The sequence below is a fragment of the Tetrao urogallus genome (genome assembly GCF_951394365.1).
Source record: "Tetrao urogallus genome assembly, chromosome: 10".
NCBI lineage: Eukaryota > Metazoa > Chordata > Aves > Galliformes > Phasianidae > Tetrao > Tetrao urogallus.
Window position 1 is genome coordinate 7689891 of NC_136823.1, and position 24133 is coordinate 7714023.

General features: G+C 36.9%; 1 protein-coding gene across 1 annotated transcript in view; it reads left to right on the top strand.

The window, feature by feature from the left end:
- The window catches only part of CACNA2D3 (calcium voltage-gated channel auxiliary subunit alpha2delta 3), a gene marked incomplete at both ends in the record, with an annotated part of 393832 nt that overhangs the window by 112715 nt on the left and 256984 nt on the right, over window positions 1-24133 (top strand). The window contains one exon of the mRNA XM_079540355.1: window positions 9867-9926. Coding sequence (XP_079396481.1) covers window positions 9867-9926 — 60 coding nt within the window. The remainder of the gene's footprint in view (window positions 1-9866; window positions 9927-24133) is intronic.

Genomic DNA, 24133 nt, shown 5'->3' on the forward strand with positions numbered 1-24133 from the left:
GAGCTCAGGATTTAGAGGGAGGGATAGAAAAGAAATATTAGTATATCTAGACTGTAATCAAGTATGAAAGGAACAGAATTAAATAATGATTATGATTGAAGGCAGAAATGAGTACGTTTAAGTATTGAAGTCTGCCAAGGAATCTGTGCCCGTATAACCTGAGATGTGACGCTGAATTTCTAAGTCTGAGATGAATGATTGCATGGTTCAATTCTGGTTAGTATAAAATACCTGCTGCCATTGCTCTGTGATATCTGCCATGGATACCTGCTGCCTTTGCTCTGTGAGGACTGCAAAGGTCTTGGCATTTATCAGTGTTCTAACCAAACAAAATCATATGGACTAAGTCATGCACTATCACATTGATAATAGTATAGTATTACTGAGATTGAAATAGACAGTTTCATTCTGACGTGTTCTGGTATTTATGAGTTTGGCTTTACATTCATAGCAGTGATTGAAGTTTCTAGCTTGATTTTTTTTTTTTTTTTTTTTTTTGTTATAAAAATATAGAATCGTAACAATGCTAACATCGGATTTGTTTAACTTCTCAGGTCAGTTGTTAGGAAAGGTGAAATATTTGCTACGGTATCCTCACTGTATCTGAATTTCAAACTCCATCTGTTGAAGATATTCCCACCATCTTTCTTCATGAAATGCTTTTTTCCTTATCCCTTCCCAGTAATACTCTACTCACCTTAATATCTAGCTTAGAGCATCTTCATCACCCATTCTGCTTGCAGCAGGGAGGTGGGTAGATCTTAGTAGAAAACTGTTTAAATTTGATTTCTTCTTTTTTTTGAGTTCTTTTTAAGTTTATTTTTAGTCTATTGGCACTTGAAATCCTGACCCTGTGGAAAGTCAGTAACAGTGCAATTAACCTTGAGAAAGAGTGATACCTTCTGTTTTCAGAGCTTAGTTTGAAAGTAAAGACAAGTCTCTGTGTCTCATGATTGAATGCTGGGCTAAGGAATTGAAATAGGTCCTGTAGACTGTGAAACTGACCTTTTGTTTTGAGTGATAAATCCTATGGACTTTTTGTTGTGTTATAGAATCTGGTAGGAAGCTAGAAGGAAGGTACATCACTGCTGATTTTGCTGAAGTGGGCCACAGATTGCAAGCTGGACTCGAGTTAACTTGAGAGAGGTGAGCTTTAGTGCAGAGATGAGGAGAGAAGCAGATGGGGAGGGAACAGAGCAATACAGTTGGATTCACTTAGTGCTTCTACGTAGAGCAGAAGCACTTTAGCATGGTGGCTGATCCCAGGGCTGCTATCAGGACAAAGCGTTACCTAAAGACTTGTTCAGTAAGCATAGGAATATTTCCATATTTCTTTAGCTCATTTATGCGGTACATATGGTGTGCGACTCACCTACCTTAACTTCAGTCATAAAAGTTAAAAATCTAATATAGAAAAGAGTGAAGGGAAAAGCTCCCAGTACTTACTGTAGAAACTGGAATTTAGAATGGGATGAGCCACCCTTCAGTGTTTTGTCTCAACACGTGGAGAATGTTTAGTTCTCTTCTGTATTGAGATGCTTAACTTTGAAAGAGCTAAGGTTAGGTGAGATGAATCCTACCAATAGAAAGTTTTAAGCGAACTCAAATAAAAATAATTATTCCAAATCTTCCTTCCTTCCTTCCTTTCAGTGTCTAAAGGGAGACTATAAGAAGGAAGGGGTCAAATTCTTCAGAGGAGTCTGTCATTAGGCGCAAGGGTATACAGTTTCAAACTAAAAGAGGGCAGATTGAGATTGGATAGAAGGAAGATTTCTACAATAAGGCACTGACACAGGTTGCCTGGAGAGTTGGTGGATACACAGACCCTATAGACACTCAAAGTCAGGCTGGATGGTCTCTGAGCACCTGATGGAGCTGTAGGTGTCTCTGTTCATTGCAGTGAACTTGGACTAGGTGGCCTCTAAATGTTCATTTCAGCCCAAATGATTCTATGACTCTATACCTGTAGAGCATCCAGCAGTGGTGCTACAAGCTGTTGGAGTGGAAGGCAAGCTATTTTTGCTCAGACGTGGTGCAAGTCTTGACAGCACTTGCATACAGGAAGGCTGGTGCCATCCAAGTAGGAGCATGATGCTGAAGTCAGCAAGAGCGACCTGTGATGGTTTAAATGTGTGAACTGGATTAACAAATCACACACTTGAATTTAAGGATGTCGTATAGGGAATAAGAGTAAGAGTCCTAATGATACTTGCAGGCTACTTTTGAGTATGTGTGTGTACGTGCAGAGATGCACATTTAAAGGCATGTGTGTGTATGCACACGCAGACTAACTCTCCTTAATTTTGTAAGGTGTTTGGCAAAGCGATGTTATAGGTAAAATTTGAAAATTCCATGGAAGAAAGCAATGTGACACAAATTTTTAACTGAAAACAAGATGTTGCAAATGGGGCTGCCTTATTGCAAGTGGAATTTTAAAAAATTATGCAAAGGCAATTCCAGGGATTGACCTAACTGTAGACAAATAGATGATGTGGAATGGCGAAGAATGTTTCCCTTGGCACTGATATAGGAGAGAGGTGCCTGAAGTAACTGCTGTACTCAGGGCAGGCGCATCATGTTGTAAAAACCCCTGAAGCAGCTCCAAGTTGCATCTGCAGCTGAACCGATACCTTAATGACTGGGAGTTATGGAATTAAAAGAATAGAAGAAAACTATATTAACCACATCTTTCCTTTCTGTTCTATTAGATATAATGTGATAGGAACAGATTTCATAGTCTCTATATTTTGTTTGATCTACTGGCTTTACACAGCAAAACACAGTACCAGACAAATGTTTTACCTCTTCATCTGTGGTCTTCTTCCCTGACAATCTCAGATGGCAGAACTGAATATAGTGTTGACCTAGTAAATTTAGAAATGTATCTAATTACGCTGTCCTAACCACTATTCTAGTACATGCAAGATTTATGTACTTTATCATAACTAATCCATTTACAGTTTCATTGCTGTTTGTCCAGCTCTTTGTCAAGCTGAGCTCTTTGTTGCTTTTGTTGCTCAAAAAAAAACCTAGCTAACTCTCTAACATCAATCAACCTGAAAATCCTCCAGCCCTGAATGAATAAATGATGATAATTTATTTACAATAGTTATATATTCTAAGCTTTTAACTTATTTTTTCTTATAATTTGTGCTTTGATTGTGCATTGATGCATTGCTTGCTGTGACTGATCATTACCTAGTGAGTTGTTAGAATTGAAGTTGATAGCCTTAGAGCAGTCTTTTTTTGATATGACGTTATTTGCAGGATTGGTATCTGTCTCATGCCACAAGAACTAGAAGTTGTCTAACATCAAGATAACAAGCTAAATAATTTCCAGTGTCTGAAGCTCAGCAGCAGCAATTTTAGTGATGGAATTTCATAGAAAGTACTGTGTAACTGAGAAAAACAGTGAAATAGCATCTGTTGCTGCACTTTCTGAAAAGAAACTTTTATTCTCTCCACCTCCCTGCTCTAATTAATACAAGAAAAAACAAATTGTACTGCTGGTGTTGTTAGCCTGTCTAAAGACTCGTGTGTTTCTGTTGGTAACAAGTGTTCCTTCAAGGTCAGCATCAGCCTCCGCTTCCTAACCAGTGTCACTGATTATGGCAAGTGTATGCAGTAAAACAGCAAGGGTGAGAGCTCTGTTTGCAGATTGGTGTGTTCATCAGCATGACATATGCTGTCGTTTTTAAGCAAAGAAAATAATAGGGTTACTGATGAGCACCACCAAATGTTCTCTGACAACTTCTTTGCTTTCTCCACCGAAGAAGCTAGAAAAGAATCAGATTTCAGAACTCTGGTGGATGTAAGAAGGGTTTGCAGCGGAATTACCACCCACACCAAAACTACAGCATTGCAGGGTTTGGAAGGGTCCTCTGGAGGTCATTGAGTCCAACCCCCCCACTAAAGCAGGTTCTCTACAGCAAGTTGCAAAGGAAAGTGAGTTTTGAATATCTCTGGAGAAGGAGACTCCACTACCTCTGGGCAGCCTTTCCAGTGCAGTCACACTCACAAAGAAGAGATTCTTTCTCACATTCTGATTGAACTTCCTGTGTTCCAATTTGTTCCCATTGCCCCTTGTTCTGTCACTGGAAAAACTCTGGCCTCATCTTTTTGATAGCCACCCATTAGATATTTATTTGATAAGATCTCTTCTAATCTTCGGGCTGAAGAGTCCCAGGTCTCTCAGCCTTTCCTTGTAAGAGAAATGCTCTAGGCTCTGGAATTATTACCTAAGGTAATAGGTAATCATGATAATAAATCTTGTTGTTTTCCAAAACCTTTTTCAGAAGTTATCAAAGTACCTGCTCCTTCACTGGTTTCCTGGAAAGAAAGTGGATTTTCATTCTGAAATGAGCCCCAAAATTGGGACTTCACAGGAAGGTAACTGGGTAGTATTTAACAGTTTGGTAATCTATTACTGAGTGTTCCCACATGAACAGCATAATCTTCTAATGAAGGAGCCAGTGAAGAAAATTGCTCTGATGATTGAAATGCAAGTTCTGATTTCTCTCTGAGGACTATACTCAACTGTTGAACTGTGTTTTAAATAATTATCTAGCTGCACTTTAGGAAGTATTTTTGGCAGATTCGCACCTAAATTACTGTTAATTTTGATTGGAAATTTGATGTTCAAATCAATAAGATTATTAAAGATACACAAAGTATTTCACCTGGAAAAAGGGTAACTATTAGAGGTTATCAATGTTTTCTATTATAGAGGATTGCTGTTTTGGTGGGTTTTTTTGCTTGTTTCTTTTGTAATGTAACAGAAGATTTTCTAGAAAATACGTAAGAATTATTTTCTTGAAGAGAATGAGATTACTTTTCATTTTACTGTCTTCTGTCTTTATTTACAAAGTTTGTTTGCATTTGGTTGAGACAGAAACCCTGATTACAATACTGTACAAAGTCTGGTAGACAGGTTTTGAGCTTACATAAATTCTTGTTTTTTCCTACATGCAGTTGTTTTTCAGCATGAACTTATGTTCTTAGAATGTTCTTGAGTTTATGCTTTTTGTTGTGTTTTTTCTTCCCTTTTGCTATTTAATCAGAAAAGCTTTTAATTACTTTTCACCTCCAAAACATATCTTCAGTGCACTCTGAAGAATTATACAAGATTTCAGTGGAGGCTCAGGTTTAATGTTAGGAAGAATTTCTTCCTGGAAGGAGTGGTCGGGCATTGGAACAGGCTGTCCACGGAGGTGTTTGAGGAAGGGGTAGATGTGGTACTTGGGGACACGGTAAATAAGCAATATTGGTGGTAGGTGGACAGTTGTACTAGATGATCTTAAAGGTCTTTTCCAACCTTAATGATTCTATGATTTGTGTAGATGGTGAATATCAAACAGATGTGCTGCCATGAGGAAAAGATGAAAAAATATATTGAGTTGAACCTTTTTTTTCTTTTTCATGTTGTAATTGATATTTAGATGCTAAAATATAAGAGCCTCCTACAGATTTATGCACTTATTTATTTATTTTATTTATTTATTTATTTTACTTTGCTCCACTTCTCAGAGTAGTGTCCCTGGTTTAAAGTATCCTGCCTGGAATTCTTGCAGACTCTGGATTTTTCACTGTGCATCACAGTGTGGAGGTAGCAGCTCTAACTGGCAACATACTGAAGGACTGTTAAGACGTAGTCTAGTGAATTTGGAAGAATGTGCTGGTAGAAGGTGTTTAATGTGATTTAACAGATAGAAATCATGCTGTGCTCCTTGGGTACTTTTTTAGCTGTGAGGCAAGGACTGAATAAAGGAGCATCTACGATTGAGTGGGTTGATCTTTAATATCCTATTGCTTTGTGGTATTGTGTTTAAATATCATAATATAGCATTTTTTACTGTTTTGAAGTGGATTTTTTTATCTTAATGTTATGGAATATAAACTATGAATGCTATGGACTAAAATAGTATCAGTACCAAAGTGGTATTAGGAGTATGGTAGAGCAGTCTTTGTTCTCCTTTGAAATTTGTGGCAGTTTGATTTGGAGAAGGAAGAAATTTCTAGCTGCATTTCTGGCTCTATGCATGGCAATTGTTTTACCTTAGAAAAAGAGAAAGGAATCAATCAAATAGAAATGTGTTTCTTCTAGTTTTGATAGCTGTAGAGAGAACGTCAGGCAGCTTTATGGATAAGTTTAGTGCTCAGGAGTTAAAACAGGTACCCTACCTATTTTCTATTTTCTTCATTTTTTGTAAAAATTGTAATTTTCCTCTTCTCTTTCTTTAAGCATTTTCACCTTTTTCCTCTCCACTCCATTTTATCCTGATTTCTGTTGGCTTCTGTATTTTTCCCTACTTATTCTGTCTCATTCACCTTTGTCAAGCAAACAATCCTGTTCAGAGATAGCCAGGGGAATTTTTTAATATTATTGAGGAAAAACAATTTTTTTCTCTCTATCTGCTCTACATTATTTGTGATACAAGTAGCACTAAAAACATCTAACTTTGACTTTGTAATTTGGTGAACATTTTTGTGTCTTTTTTTGGGGGTGCAGTTTTTCTTCCATTCTCTATTTCATGCCCCATTCTTATGTGTGATGCATTTTGATATTTTAGTTAAGTGAGTTCATCTTCCTAAAATTTATGTATTTGGAAATTGTAAGAATCAGCCTTTTAACATGTGGTTCTTCAGATAAACTGTGCTGTACAGCATAAAAACTGCTCCTTAAGTATTATATGATGCCTTTGACTTGTATGTGCAGGGTAATCACAGCTTGGTGAGCATTTATTCCCTCTAGCACTGATTTTAGAGCATGTTTACTTTAATAAAAATATATAGGAATTTGTATTAGGAGTGTCATTATAAACTGTTAAAATCTCTAATCGTGCAAAATGTTGAGCTATCTTTGCTAAATAACTGTTCAATCATGAAAATACTTCAAAAGGTTATCATTGGCCCTAGAATAAGAATGTTTCAGTGTTATTTCTACAGATTTTTATCACTCTCTCAGATTTCTCAGTCTCCTTCGTGGTGGTGCTGTGATATTTAAAGGAACCTTTGGAATTAAAGACTATTACAGAAAATATATACAGAAAATATTATAGAAATTGCAATACTTGCTTGTTGTCTACCTTCAGTGTACCAAAATATAAGTTTTCTTGTTAGCTTTGTAAGGGTGAAGCTCATAGTGTGCATGTATGTTTATGTCTGTTTGTCCAAGGGAATGAGTCTGTAGAGTGAACATTTGTTTGCTCTGTTTCCTACAGAGACTGTTGTACTGAAAGAGTGCTGAGAGGTACATAACGTTTTTTCAAAACAACAAATACAGCAACTGAAATTTAAATGAAAAATCAATAGAGTATCAATTGTTACTTTCCATTTCTGTGCTGCTCTTCTTACCAGCTGCTTTTGCTATTGCTTCTCTTTTGCTATATGCTTCTCTAGTTGTTTCTTACATGTGGGTATGAATTATAGTTTATATTTATTTCACTGTGGCAAAAATGTAATTGAAACACATTGGGATCAATTCAAATTATGTATGAAGCTGTGAATTATTTTTCCAGCCTACTGGGTAATGGTATTTCATTAAATACTATCATAATTTTTCTTCTGTTAAGTGTGTGTTTCAGCACAGAAAAAGAAACATCCCTTTTTCCCCTGTATTTATTTCCGTGTTAAGATTTTTTTTTTGGCCTTTATTTCACTTTTTAGATCTGTTGTGTTTAGAAAATACTCATCAGTGTTTTACATGTGCACAGAATAGTAATGCAGCTCTTGGTCTTCTATGAAGTGATGCATACCTCTGGAAATGCACTGGAGTATTTATTTTACATAAAATGCCTTCCTACATAAAAGGCTAGATTTGTTAAATATTATCAGATCATTACCATGCTAAAGATGAGCTTCTGAGGTCAATGAAATGTGTAAGCCTCAGTGCTCTGAGGCTTCCCTGTCAAATGATCTTTGACCCAAGCCATTCTATGATTCTGGAAAAAAATTAAAAAAAAAAAAAAAAAAAAAAAATTGGACTACTTTTGTTATTATTACTTATTTGCAATGCTTAAAAAAAAAAAAAGTGGGTCAAATTAATATTTGTCAATTTTCCAAGTCACAGGGTGTGATTTTACTGTTAGTCATACAGCATAGAGCAACAGTGCCATAGGAGCAGTTGGAGCACTTCCATAGAAATTGATGTTTTATTTGCAGAACTGTGTCATGGCTTCCCCTCACATACCCTGGTGTTGCACTGTTATGTGTTGTGTTCTGCCTGTGGGAAGGTGAGCCGATGCACTTCTCAGTTTGATTCTGGTTTGAATTTGCTGGCATTGAACTGCTTCATCTCTGTTCTGGATTAGGCTAAAAGAGTTCAGTAAGAGCAGCTGGGTTTACATGAGACAGGACTTTTTACAGTCAAAGGAGAGCTATTCATTGTGGGCTTTGTCTTTTGTCTCTTGCTCTTCTATATCAACCTGGGCATCACTAGGGTTCAAATCTTCTATCTTCTCTTGGGACATATAACACTGCACTAAGGTAAAAGGTGTGAAAAACCCTCTGGGCAGAATATGGTTTGCAAGCTGTGAAATGAGACCCAGATGGGGAAGGCAAGGCTGTGACCTGTGCTGCATGCAAAATTAACCAAGAATGCTCTGCTTTAAACATTCACTTTTTGTTGTAGAATTATTTATTCTGATTTGGCAATCAGAGATATTTTTCTTACTCTTTGTTATTGTTTAAATTGTATGGTAATTGATAGGAATTCTGACTGCTTTGTGGTTTATGTCCAAAGACTTCAGAGAAGTGTGTGCATGAAACTGAAAGCAGAAGGGTGCACAGCTGTCCTCGAAGTGCCATGAACACCAGCAGTCATGAGCAGTCAAGCTCACTTGCCTTGTGATTAAAAATATGTATATATAAAAATAAATGTTCATTACTGCTATCTGATACATCAAAGAAAATAAAAATGATTGGAATATTCTTTGACAGATCACACTGATTAATTTTGGGTTGTACATGGATGAATTTTCGGTTAACTGAAATAAAAGACAAATTTAAAATACTAGAAGGAACCCTGGGTAGAACATCCTAGAAAAGATATTATCTTTTTTCAGAAGAGAATGCCTGCAGTAAACCCCTGTATGAATTAGTTTTCAAGTAGCTATGTTCTAATACAAACCTTATTTTGTCCTTCAAAAGTACAGAACACAGTAGAGAGTTCTGAGTATTAAGAATAAAAAACATGACTAAATTACTGTCATTCAGTAAACATTACATCCATAGTAGAAAATTCTTGTTGTGATTATACACCATGTTAAAGTAGTATGTGCAACACTTGAAATTTACTAAGTAGATGAATTTGATCTCCATTTTGCTATTCTTCCATACTTATGTTATTTTAAAAAATATTTTTTATTTCAGTTGATTGTGATCAAGTACAGTATTAAGAAATACCTCCCACTTATTGAGATTGGAAAAAGGCTCCTATATGCAAAATGAAGTCCAGAGTGTTAAAGCACCTTTGTGTTTTTTTAAAAACCGATATCGGAATGAAAGCTGCAGGATGCTGAGCAGTTGTGGGGGGGAAGGGGAAATGGCCAAATAACATTTATTTTTTCTTTAATTCTTAGTGGTTGAGCTCTTTTGAGAATCTTTACCACCAAACATGGATGCTGAAGGTATAGAAAACCTGGTCTCTGTTTTTAAGGTCTGGTTGATTGTTTTTTTTTTTTTTTTTTAATTATTATTTATTCATTTTTCTGATTTTAATGAAGCCCTATAGCAGATATCATATGGAGATGGGGAGTTACACAGTTCTCAAAACCATTTTCTTGTCATGCTGGAAGAAATGCTTCAGTTTAGGCATTTTATCAAGTATTCCAAACATACACCTTTTTTTTTTTTCCTTTCTTTTCCAGCGTCTTGTTGAGGCTGCAGAAGATGCTTACCTGAAACATGAGTTTGATGCTGATTTGCAGGTAATTAATATTTGCTTTTTCAATATTTATCATGAGTATGCTGTAAAAGTTTATGCAGTACCTCATGTGAACTGAATTGCTGTAGAAAGACAAGTATGCGAGTAATAGAAGGATGCTGATTATAGAAAATGGAGCTAATGAAAGCTGGCTCAGTATTTTGATAGATTACAGATTCAGGGTGTGTTGGGAAACCTAGCAGATAGGTTTTACTATGAGAGATTTCCTTTCTATTCTTTGTGTGCCTGCCTAGGTCAAGTTATTTAAACCCAGTAATTAGCAGCATGTTTCATCCTTGTAGCATACTGGCAAGGATCTGTTCAATAGGGAGCTGAAGTTGCAGATGAGGTGGGATCCTCTGGGATGGGATTAACATGACCTTGATTTATGCAATTGGTTTGTGGTTTGGATCTGTGTCTAAAACAGACAACTTTCTTTTTCTTACCTGGAAGCCCTCAGAGCCAGACCACTGCCTCAAATATTGCCTTTAGGATTAATATGGCAGGGAGAAGTGGTGGCAGCTCACAGTTGAAATTGTTAGAAAGAAAAGCTTTTGCTTAAATAAAACAGTTAAAATGAGATTATCTTAAAAAAAAAACAAACACATAATCTAACCTAACAATGTGAAGTTTAATAGACAACGTTTCTCAAGAGTTATATGAGTAATGGTTTTCCTACCTTCCATGAATTCCTACATCCTCTGTGTCCTGAATATCATGTTGGGTGGAGTTTTGTTTACTTTGACATTAACTATCTCAATTCAATTTTAAAACTTCCTGCAAGTATTAGTTATGTGTCTATTGAAATCCTGAGCTTAAGCATTAAGAGAAGCAGATTTTTTTTTTTGTAGGCTTTCCCATATATTTAGCTAATTAATACACAAAGTCTGTAAGTTCTGTTTTCAGAATTTACCATGGTTACATCTAATAATCACAAAACATTTTAATGAAAATATGATACAAGTAACGGTTTTCTGTGCTGCAGAGAGGAAAAAAAATGTTAACTCTTAAAAGCTAGGGATAAAAAATCGAGTGTAGCAGGCTGTGATGCTGGGACCTGTTATTGCATGTTGGAGTAAGGAGAAAATGAGGGCAATGAAAGTGATTATTCATATTATTGTTGCGTTCAATGAATGCTGACTTCTGTACGCCAATGCTTTAGAGATGTATTACATTCAACCCTGTTAGAGGTGTGCTGTTTTTTGAACTTTGTCTTGAAGAAATAGAAGCTATTGTCTGGATAAATGAGAAACACACTTTATAGAAGACTTTTTTTTTTAGAGATCTCCAGTAAGTACTTCTTCACTGCAAGATAGTTCTCACTTTGACAAAGTCCTTCATTTGCTGAGGCTCTGAAGATATTAACGCTTTGAGGAAGCCAGCTAAAAGCCATTTGTGTCAGCAGCATTAATGGGACAATCAAATCTTTGTGTAGAGCTCTGTTGTTTATTACTGTCATGGTCCATTAAAGCTAATCAATTGCTAATCTTGGTTTCAGCGACCCCTTTGCAACCTTTGTTGAGTGATTGTTGTTCTTTATCAAGAATCTCATAATACCATCTGCTCAATATAAAACAATGGCCAGAATACTTCACTAGCCTACCTTCAAGTGGATGTGGATAGAGGGCTTAAGTAGTACACATTCTGTGTAATTCCACTATCAAAGAGGGACTTCTTAGTTTGTATTTAGTTTGTATTGCCTCAGCCAATGTGAAAAACAGGATTAAGTGTTTTGAATTAGTGATATATGATGCAGCTTCAGTGATGCAGTTGGTTCTGTGTGCTCAGATATTCTGAAAATTCAGGAAGCACATAAAGGAAATGCTTTTGTGCCTTTTATTGGTCCAGCATCACCTCCTATGTCTTGAAGACAGTATAGTTAATATTGTGTCAGTACATAAAAATGATAGAGATGAGAAATAAAATTATATTAATATTTTTATTGACTCTGAAAAAAATGCTAAAGAAAATAACAACTGGAAGAGTTCATCTTTTAGATTGCTTGTGTTGTATTCAGCAAAGCTGAAGACTTAGTCCCTTGTAGGTATTATTCTTAGGAAGATCATTGGTTTTGTCCTTAATTATTCTATAGGTATTCTGATTAATATGCTGTATAATTGTCCAAGCTTAGAGCTATTTGTTCCTGTCCTGAATCTATTGACGCAACAGCAACAAAACAAAAACAACCCTGTAGTTAAAAACAAACAAAAACCAACTCCCAATGAATTGAACAATATAAATCAAAGTAGGTGATGTGACTCTAACTCATCAATATTATATATTTAATGTTTGAGAAATGACTGAACTAAATTAGTAAGAGCTGGCTAAAAGGAACAACCTCCAGCGTTTCACATTCAGAATGTTTTTTCCCTTTTAGGGAATCAAACTAAAATCTGTGCTGGTAGCAAGTTATGAGGAAATGATGCTCAAAGTGTCACTTCTTTCAGCCTTTAACACATACCAGAGTTTTTCTCACTATTGGCTATGGTATCAAGCTATTTTGTATCATTAAAGACTGTGCAAATGGCAACTAAGTGGAATAAATATGTCTTTTTGTGTTAAATCATGTATTTGCTGATGTAAAAATATACTACCATCTGTATTACTATAGCAAGTTGCCTGGTCACAAAATTTCTACAGCTTTTAAGAACTGCTCATCTTGCTTATACAGGGACACTGTCTCTGGCCTTGCCTCTGTGTAAAGTGCAGTAAAGTATGCATCATTCATCCTGATTCTTTAACGTGATGAGGAAAGAAATACAGGATCTGACTGCCAAGCACTGGAGTATTGGATGCTTCAAGTTTTGAAGTGATTGGTTTTGTTGATGTATTCTATGTCAGAGAAATATTTTGGGGACCAAAACAGAGCATAATATAGTTTTTTTGACTGAATTGATCTATTAGAAATAAATTTCTAATAATTTATAATCACTGTTAAGAAAAATTTTGCTTCCTTTACTTGTTCTGGATTTGAGCATCTGCTACTGAAGATATCAGCATTCTTGTTGGGATTCAGTGGAACAGCATTGTGAAGTTGATTGCCAGACCCAAGGAAAAGGTTTTGAAGTGCAACACTTTTCCCTGGAGCTGTCATATACAAAGGAATTTGCTCTATTTGCAGCTGACAAACACATTTTGCATATTGGTGTGTAAAAATACACTAATATGATGCCAAGCTGATGCAGTTAGGCAGTTACTGATGAGGTGCTAAAGCACATTTAAATTGAAGTTCTGCGGTTTGTGATGGCACCTACATCCTCTACAGTATTCTCCTATTTATATGATAATATCTGAGCTATTTCTCAGGATATTAGAGTGTTTCTGTTTGAACAGAGTGAGGGTAAGATCTGTTATGGTCCTGTATTATTTCAGTGTTTCACAAACTTTGAGAATGCTCAGTAAGAGAGCTGATACAGGACTGCTCAAAGAAGCTCTAAATGTAACTTTTACTTTGTTTCTTATGAACTTGAAAAAAAATTCTAATTTTTTTGCTCAGGAAAATGCTTACAATACACGATTCCTCATCAGTTTTTATACTTCTGATATCAATTACAAGAGGAAATTATAAAATGTTTCATTATGACTACTGGTTCATTTCCTAGATGGTTTCATTACACATACTTGCAGGGCTATTCTTTTATTTTCCATGTTAATTACATCAGTTGCAATACATTCCAGTTGAGTTTTCCCTCTGTGTGATGTGACAATACAAATGCAAGCCTACTATTTTTTAGTAGAATCAAGTCTATTCCATAACTGTCATTACCCGAAGTACTAGACATTTTTCAGATTGTTGTAATTTTACTTTCTAGATAGTGTAGGACAGTTTTGTGCCAATGCATTAAGATGTTTGACATTCTAATTTTATGTCACAGGGCTAGAAGATGGTTAAGCAATTAGATTTTTTTAAATGAAAGGTTACTTTTTAGAATACACTTAAAGTTAATTTAGTGGGATAAAGAGAGGAATAATGGCATAAAGATGATTATTATTTCTTTCTTGAATCTGTAATGTATGAGAGAGTCCTAAGGACTCAGGTTTTCAGCCCTACACACACCAGTTACGTCCTTCCCTGCACGACTTTGAAGGACCAGTTAGGTCCTTCTCTGTGTGATTTTTGCCTGCTGTTAGCTCCTAATTGCACTGTAGAATCCTTAGGAAGGGGCCATTAACAGTCATCTAGTCCAACTCCCCTGCAATGAACAGGGACATTCACAGCTAGGTGAGATGCTCAGAGCCCTGTCCAGCATGGCCTTGAAAGCTTCCAGGCATGTGGAATCCACCACCATTCTGGACAACCTGTTCCAATGTCTCATCACGCTAACTGCAAAAGACTTTTCTTACAAAGAAGGTAGATTTAGGCTGGTTATGTCTTAAACCATCTCCCCTCGTCCTGTCACGCAGTCCCTGTTAAAGAGTCTGACCTCTTCTTAACAGCCTCTTTTTAGATACTCAAAGGCTGCTACCAGGTCATCTTGGAGCGTTATCTTCTTCAGGCCCAGCTCCCAGCCTGTACTTGTAGGAGAGGTGTTCCATCGTTTCTGTGGTCCTCTAGACACACTTCAATAGGTCCATGTCTCTCTTGTGAAGCCTTACCTCGAGTACTGTGTTCAGTTTCAGGCACCTCAGTACAGAAAGGACATGAAGGTGCTGGAGCAGGTCCAAGGAAGGGCAACAAGGCTTGTGGAAGGCTTAGAGAATATGAGGAGCGATTGAAGGATCTGGGGCTGTTTAGTTTGGGGAAAAGGAGGCTGTGGGGAGACCTTATTGCTCTCTTCCAACATCTGAAAGGTGTTTACAGTGAGATCAGGATTGGTCTCTTCTTACTGGTGACAGGATGATGGGAAATGGCCTCAAGTTGCAACAGGGTAAGTTTAGGTTGGATATCAGGAGAAACTTCTTTACTGAAAGGTCTTCTGTATTGATTAGAAGATAGGGGAGATCAAGGAAAGAGGCTGTAAGCATGGAATTCAGAGTATTTTCAGAAAAACAGCAAAGCTCCAAACTCCTAAAAATTACAAGGCAAACAGTAAAGAAGAAAAACTCTGGTTCCTAGTTCTGGTTCCTGATTTTGCTTTACTCCTGTTAATTTCTATGTGCTCAAAGCTATGTATTCTCAACTGTTGTAATACTAGAGATGCAACAAACTGTGTTGCAGACTTATAGCTCTAAGGGTAAGTCCTCGCAGTGTAGAGCACTTAAATGTCTAGAATGCAAACCACAGACTGTAGTTCCTTTTACCTAGCTACAATTGTTAGTGCTATTCTTTTTTTATTTCTGCTTTGTACCAAAATGAATATAATTGCGTTTTGTCAGTTCAATCTCACTCTTCAAGTGCAAACACAATACTGTTGCTCGTTCATGTGTTATGTAACAGGCAAAATCTGAACTCTAATATTGCTTTAGAACTGTATGACTGAGCAGTTAGTTTCAATTGCCTGACATTTTTCCATCTGTAATTTTGTCCCTTTACTATGCTTGCTTGCTTGCTACCCAAAATGAGGAGGAAATATCTTTCTTGTCCCAAGAGCATTTTCAAAATTTAAAGTTCTCCAATTAAATAATGAGCCATCCCAAAGCTTTTCAGAGCAATAGAAACCTCAACCAGAGAACAACTTATAATCAGATAGGTGGGGCTCTCGGTGAGGAAATGATGCCTGTTCAAGCTGCTTCTCTAGTGAATATTAAATTATGTATATGATGGGAAACAATTGCAAGAGAAGCTTGTGAGACACTCAACTTGGAAGACCCTGAAGGATAGGCCAGTCACTTTGGTTCTCAGAGGCCCTCGTCTGAATCTCTTTTGCTTGGTCCACATCATGGTTCTGAGCTGCAGCATAAATCTTTTCCCCTCTGCTGCAATTCTGCAAAACTTTCCAATACTAGAAAGAATCACAGGTCAGGTCTAACAGCAATAACAAGATGGAACAGATAGTATTTACGCATGTATAACGCATATACACCATTCCCTTCCCATCCTCAAATTATCAACTGTTTTCAGGTTGCTTTTTATGCTTTCTGTAAGCATCTGTAAGAATTAGAGTTGTGTTTAAGAGAAATAAATGCTGAAATTCTTGCATGTTCACATAAATTCAGCTACTGAGTTTATAAGTGAAACAAGTTTTCATTAGAATGTTGATAACTCACAGTTTGCAGCACTGAATTTTATCTTTTATTGTTTTTCCAAGGCAAGTCTTTATCATATTCCAATAGAGCAATGAGCTAATATTCTTCAGATAAAAAGATAATGTGTGCCAGAAACAGTGAATCAAATTAAGCAGATATGTTTGCTTCCACAGGAGGGGGGAAAAAAAATCGGCACTAATACTTTATGCTGCATCCCTAACGTGGTGATGTTGTTAGCCCTAAAATCAGGCTGAAATTTCTTGCATGAAGGAAGGAGTTGGGGTAAACTCACAATTCCTGTAGCCTTGGAAAGTCTCTTTCAAAATGCCCAGCATTCTTTTCAAAAGTGCCCAGTTTAACTGGCAGAGTGAGAATAGCATGTGATCAGAGCTTGCCAGAATGGGGAGCAGGCAGGAAGTGTCTCTCCCTGCCTTTGGAGGCACCTGCACAGCCCTAGCTCTGTGGGAACAAACAGCAGAAGGTGGAAGGGAAAGGAGAAGAAAACACGGTTTGTAGGATGGGGACAAGGGAAGCTGCAGGAGGATGCAGCATCCATGGAGTAAAAGAAATAGGTGTCAGAAGATTGTCAAGTGTAGGAAAGAAGGCTGTAGAAGGAGAAACAAGTACTGTGTAAAGGCAAAGCAGTTAAGCGTTAATTGCTCTGTGTTTTAAGAGTACTGACAGTAATCTTTTTGTAAGTCTCTCAAAAACCATTACCTTTCCTCACAGTGGGGCTGAAATGGAGAAATCATTTTCAGGCTCCTTTTTTTTTTTTTTTTTAACAAAACTTTTTTCCATCCTCTTCAGTGTCAGGCAAGGCAATTATGTAAACAGCGAGGAGCTGTCTGCCACAAGCTTCATTAAAACACAAAAGAAACCCTCAGAGAATAAGTGGGTAAGGTTCAAATACAATTTAAAAATGAGTTTGGGAGAACTTAGGCAGAATAAGCATGAACTGCATGAGGGATGAACGCTGCATCGATATGAGCGAGCCTACCACAGTGCTCCTGGACACCGCCGCAGACCTCTGGGTAATTTCTTGTTACTACAGATAGAGCTGGTGTGTTTAAATGTCTTTAGCTTATCAGTTTCCAATTCTGACACATCAGGAAGACAGGTAAAGAGCCAGAGGAAAGGAGGAATGACTGTGTGAAGTGAAATTAAACATGCCAAAAGTTGGTGATTGCTGTGTTGGTGACAGGAAGCAGGAATCTGGATTAAAATCTCTTTTAGTCGTAATTGTTCAAATTAGTTGTCAAGACTTGCATCTTAGAAACTAGATTGAGTTAGTGATACTTTTCCCTTAGAAAAATGAACTGAGCCCTGTGCTGCTGTTGGGCCCTGCAGCCCCTGAGAGCATTAAGCACAGCACTGTGCTCCTATGAGGGTTCACTTTGAGAACTGCACCTCTGGTTTAGCATTTCTTTATCTGGGGATGTTAAGCTCATATCTGCTGGTGCAAGCAGGAGATGATGCGCAGTGTTGTTTCCTCCTTTGCTGAGACTTCTGCACAGAAAATGCTCAGCTGTATCTATAATCAAAGCTCTGTATTTGCTATCTGGTTTTGCTAGAATGGTGTGCTTTCTGAGCTTTCCTGGTAAATATAGTTTAAAGAAGTTATTTGAAACACGTTTAATGCTGTATGGCCTTGCATTATTTTGCACGTGCATTTAGATTCTGACGTGCTGTGAGGCAAGATGCGAGGGCGCTCAGAGGAGCAGCAGTGCTGGAGTTAATGTTTGTATTTATGAGGCTCATTGGTCAGCGATACTGAGCTCTCCTGCAGGAAAAAGTTCCTCAATTCACTCTTGCAAAATTCAATGCCCTATTGTTCTCACTTTTCTGAAGTCACTGGTTATAACATTTCTCTCCTTTCTCCTCTGAGGAATAATATAATTTATTGGAGCAGTTCATTCATTGACTATGTGATATCTATCTTCTGGGAGAGAGATACCTTCTGCATGATGTATGCACTGTTAGCTTCAAACTCTTCCTGTTTGCTCTTTGTGAAAGGGTTTGTAATCAGGAATATTTATGCATCCTGGTACCCAATTGTGCTGTGCTTGCTGTTTTCTGCTCTTCATAGAAAATTAAACTTAGGTTTTTTTTATTTCTTTTTGGCTTACACCTACCTGAAAAGAAAAAGATTTTAGAATATTACCCTATGGATTTATGATTACCAGGCAGATAGCCAATAATAAGCAGTGATATCTGATACTACAGCCCAGACATACCCTGCCTTTTTCCACCTTTTTCCTATTATCTTTAGGTTTAATAAACTATAAATGGGAGAAATAAATGGCAGACCATCTTTTCTTTTTGTCTTTTTTTTTTTTTCTTTTTTTTTTTTCTTCCTTGGAGGTGCTTGGTGATGAGATTAAGCTAAAGGTCATATATTCTACTAACGTGGTATTTAGGAATAGGCAAATTATTGAAAAGGGTGGAAGTAATCTAGGGTTATTCATTTTTGTGGGAGAACAGCTTTTTTACTACACAACCATCATTTTCAATGGAAATAACAGTATTATAGATAAAGATTTAATGAATATATATGAGAAAGGCAAGTCAATAAGCCGTTCATAGCTGTAGGTGAGGTCACGTTTCTGGCTTGTGTAGTATGAAAGTGAGTAAATCGTAGAAGATCATAGTGGAAATATTTCCAAGGTATAGATACTGCTTATTGTAGGAAAAGTTGTTTTCTTGCCTTTGGCTTATAGGAAGGATATTCTCTGCATTTGTGCCTTAACATTACAACCGTATGTATTGTTCCTTTGTTTCTGAATCTCCCATAATTACTGATTGCAAAATTAAAATACCAATCTCATTATTTCAATCATGAGATACAACTTGCTTTAGTCACATGTTCTGTCTGTAATTGGAGTGTCTGTGTGTTGAGCTTCATTAACTTGAAACAGAAGGAACTCCTGCTTTTGTGTTGAAGTTAATTAAAGCTGGTAATGGTTATTGTCTGAAAATTTTCTGGATTCAGGGAGGTTATTTTGCCTCTACCTCTATTTTCACACATCATTTCATTGATCATGCAGTTGGTCGATTCATGAAACATAGGATCTGTCTGAATTCAGTGAACAATGATTTTTTTTTTTACTATAAAAATGCACTTGCATGTTTGTTTAACAGTTAATTGAAAGCTTCTGCTTATGAAATAGTCACTGATGACTTTTAAACTCCTTTTTTGAGAAAATTATTTGCAAAAGAAAAAATTATTATCTTTCCGTGACTAATGAGTAATTGCACAAAACAGAATGAGCAGAACAATGTCAAAGGCTGTCAAGGCTTTTTAATATAAAAATGAAAAATTTAAAATATGATAATTCTCTGATAATTTGTAAAAACATCAAAGTACAGTCTTCTAATCTGTGCTCCACATACCTAGCACAGTTTTGACCATGATAGTAGTATAAAATATTTAGATGTATGCATGCCCAGTTTAGGATTTGTTTTGATCCATATTTGTAAAGCTCTGCTTTTCAGCCTTATATATATTGTCTGATGAACAAATCTTTATCACTTGTATTGTAGTTTGTGTTGTAGGATGAGTTCTGTCTAATAAAACAATAGCAAAAATGAATAGATGAAACAGCAGAGTTATACTTGCAGAGGAGAAAAGATTAAAAAAACCTGACTGTATATTCACAATAAAAATCACAGAGGATAAGTTTCAATAAGTGCTTTGTTTGCTTTTTTTTTTTTTAAATACAATAACAATAGTTTGATTTAATGTTACATTTTATATATTTCAGATTGAAACTAACAGATGATAGCTAAAGCTTTCAGGCCATCCAATTTTGTTTGTTGGAAAAAAAAAAAAATAAAAAGGACTTGAGATCGTATTCTGGGATTCTGGGTCCAGTTAGCTGTTGGAAATGAGGAGCATGTGTTCAGAGAAATATTATCGTGGACTGAACGTTCCAATCAAGGATACTAATGGTATTTTTAATGGCTGTTCTGTGACTGTGCGAAGCTCCTGCTGACAAAGTCAGCTCAAGAGTTCAGCATCGTATGCAAAACTGAATTTTGCAGCAAAGTAGGGTCAAGCTTGGGGGAGAAGGTTTGTTGGAAGGGTCAGTAGAGGTTTTGGGTATGGGGCTGGTGAATGCTGGCTGGTTGGCAGTGAGGAACAGATCTGGAGGATTACCTGAGTTTGTGAAAGGCATTGGAGGTTTTGGAGAGTTCACACACTTCAAGGACTTTTCCCCAGCCCACTAGGAGACTTTGCCACCCTGACATGGTTCTGAACTGCTGGTCTCCATTCCTGCCACGCTTCTCACTGTGGTGCTCAACTCAGCTCTCCTTCCCTAGAGGGCTGTGCAGGCAGACTGGGGTCTGCTCTGGAAAGCTGAGCTCATCTTCACTCCCATGCCATTGGTGATATAGACAGAATGCTGCCCTGGATGACTTTGCATATATTTTGCATGGCGGCTGGCTGTTGATCATATCTTGAGCAGACATCTCCCATAGCAAGCTCTGTACTATTTTGCACAATGCTATATACCACTTCAGATCCATCTAAGTTTTATCCCAACACAAACATCGTGCTGTCTTGTGCATTATGAGATATTCTGGGATCCAACTGTTTCCTGCAGACTATTTAGTAGTCCCATGGAGTTTAGTGTCACTGGTAGAGGCAGGGGTGTTCAGAGTTGAGCTGAGTGCTCACCTCTTATTGAAGAGGTAAATCCTGTATTGCCTCTAGGAAATTGTTATGGATTTTATTAAAGTTCCCATACAGGTAAATGGCTATTGAGGTAGCTCTATAGAGGTCAAATAATCATTGTTCTACCAGACTGACTCAGATTTTTGTTCTTCAGTGACCTGTAAAATGTCAATGAAATGAAAAGACGTAGTAAGAATGGGAAATAAGATGTTCTGAAAAAATTCTTCATTTTTTATACCTGTTCCCCCAGAACTACAACCTGCTGTAAATTTAATGAGCTGTATGTTCATTGGAATCTAATATAGGTTATTGAATAGAAAAATCTCTTGAAGATTATTTTCAAATTTTTTTAAAAAAGTATATGTTCTACAAAACATGTGAGTCTCAAAACACTTGTCATTTTTTGTCCAAACTCTATACTAAATTGCACAGAACGTCAAAAAAATAGCAGCTCAATTAGTGTCCACAGTTATCCCTACAGATAAATAACTTTTAAAAATTCCTTCTGGTCTGTTTGTAAATAGCTTACTATATGTTTTCTTTAAGTTATGTGTCAGTCCTTGACCTTTTTTGCACATGGGCAGTGCTAGCGCTCCTCTTGAGCAGGATTTGCAAAGTTTGTGGAGAAATGAAACAGTAATGAGAGAGATTTTGCTGAGAGAAAGCAGTGGAAACAGCAAAATCAAACTAAGACCCTTTGCAGCCTTCAGTGAAGGCTGGTAATGCAGGTTTTACATTTTCTCATTCACTTTAATCAGATGGTGATATTTTCAGTAGAAATTGGGAGTGGATGGAGCAAAAGCTATGCAGCCCTTTGTAGGTTTGTTGTTGTTGTTTTTTTTTTTTTTCCCCATCAAATGGTGAGAGCTGTGTTTGATATTATTTTTTTTTAAAAAACAGATATTTTGAGAACCGTTCCTTTCCTTCATCCTCCCCCAGCACAAGTTTTCTTCTCATCTCCCTGTTTCATATGTCTGAGAATACAAAACTGGGAAGGGAGGATGTCATTGAGTCCAAAGGACTTCAGCTGATGTGACACTACATCTTTCGTGGATGAATGACACCCACAGTGCTTGTGTGCTGTGAGCCACAGGTAACCCCAGTGTAGCAGGGTCAACCTGGACACAGAGACAAGAGAACTCCTGGACAGTGTAAGGGCGATGTTGTTTGAATGAGACCTTATAGTAACATGAACAGTGACATCATTGTATATACATACAAATATATAATGATGAATGCAGCAAATACAGTCTTAGGTGTTGGCTGGAAAATGTGTGCTCCAGGCCCAGATTTAATATGAACTTTCATATTCCATCCTTAGAGCATAAAAAAAGCATTTTTGTCTATTTCAGCTTCTGCAATAATAAAATGAGGTCAGGAAATCTGCTAAAGTTTATCTTTAAAAATGTTTTCAACTCAGTCGCATTGTTTTAAAAATCATTTCCGTTTGTGATCTGCACGTTTAAGTAGACTGTGTTTTCTCATGATGGATTCTCTGAAGGAAAGCATTAACAGATTCCTGTAATTGATTATACTTTAATGATACATAATGGCAAGTTCTGTTTTCCATTATTGTTACTCTACAGGGTGAACTGTAACAGCCCTGATACCAGAATGTATATTGATACACAGTTGATTTAGTAACTTTTTATCAGTTGAACTGCCTCACATGAACTAAAAACATGTCTGCCTGGCTTCAGCACTATTGGTCATTCCCATGTTCAGGGCAGACATCCCTCATATCTCTGCAGACAATCTGATCTGTACTTTCAGCAAGCAGGAGTTAGTAAATGACAAGACTTCTGTTACAGGCATTGTTTCTGGGTTTCATAGATGACTAGATGGGATTTTTAGTTCTTATAGTGTTAATTACTTCAATTGCACTTTTTCTTCTTGACTGTGTTTTTTCAACAGAGGATCCTTTGCTGCTCCCAGTCCCACCCCAGGCCCTCCCAAATCACTGCTGGCAAACAAGGTGGTGGATGGTGTCATAGTGTCAGCATTGCTTGCTGTCGTGCCAGACATTATGCGATTATTTACTGATGTCCCCTGTTCCTTCATGTAAATTTCTCTCCCTGTATTTGGACTGAAATCCCCTACAGCAGGGATAACTTTGCATGCATGCATGTGTTCATGTGTGCATTTGCAATAGCAATTAGCACTTTTGAGTCCTGCCCTGTGTCTCAAGCCCTTGTGTTTTCTTTCTGATGAACAAACAGTGCAGTTCAGTTGCTACTTAGCTGTGCTTTAGCTCTTGAACACACTTCTTGTCCTAATGATGAGCTCACAGGGAAGGACCAAGGAGTGATGTGTGCGTGGTTGGCATGCTTGGGAAACTGTGTAATGCTAATTTAAAGTCTGAGTTTTGTGGATGTGTCAGAAAGGCTTACAGCTGTTGTCTTCCGATACTCACAGGAAAAGCACAGAGACCTTAATAGCTGGAATGCTATAATGATCTAAAATTAATGGTTATTAGAAGTAGATTGTATACTGACTAAGGTTTCCACAGCTGTCTATGTTTTAAACCTTATTTACTGGGAGGAGGATCGTACTTAAAGCATTTGATTCTGGCAAGTTGTGGCAATAAAATTTATTTGTTGTACTGTATTGTAAGTCAGCAGCACTCTTACTGAGGTGGAGGAAAATAGATAAGGGTTACACAGTCCTCACTTCTCATATTTTCAGAATTATTTCCTTATTTTCCAGAGAGATTTAAGTTTAGGCTTTTGCGCTATTAGCCAGAATAATGGTGTGAGCTTTCTTAACTAGTAATTTAGGGAAAAATTTAATGCTATTTGGACTTACTGAATGTCAGTGGTTGTCAGAATAGAGGTCCTTGCTAAAATTTTTCAGTAATTGTTTTTTTCTGTTTTAAAGCTGCAAATGAACAGACCTCTGAGGTGTCAACATGCTTTGGTAAATTGAGCTCTAAAACAAGAAATTACCACCATACGCAGATCTTTGTATGTTGTTCCGTGTTGCATTCTTTTTTAAAATTTTAAATTGTTGTTTATGACTGTATTAGTACTGAACACATAAATTCTTTAACTATAGGTTAATTATAAGTATTATTTTAACAGCTTTTTGTATGACATTGATTGTAATTGAGATCTTCTTGGCATGCTGTTCTTAACTGCTGATCGTAATAGTATTTGTAACGTTTGCTTTCATTGTTGTTCTAGCTGTAAACAGTAATATCAATTAATAGGTGCTTACATTTGTGTGATTGTGTTGGCCAATAATTGTTAGAGAATTTAGTCTTGCTGTCAGAGAACAGCTTCAGAAAGGTAGGCACTGCAAATACAAAACAAAGTTATTTAGATGGCCTTTTCAGCAGCAGTATATGAAAAATCAGCAATGTCTGTAGTATCTCCCACTCATTTTGGAAAATAATATGCAATTTCTTTTCT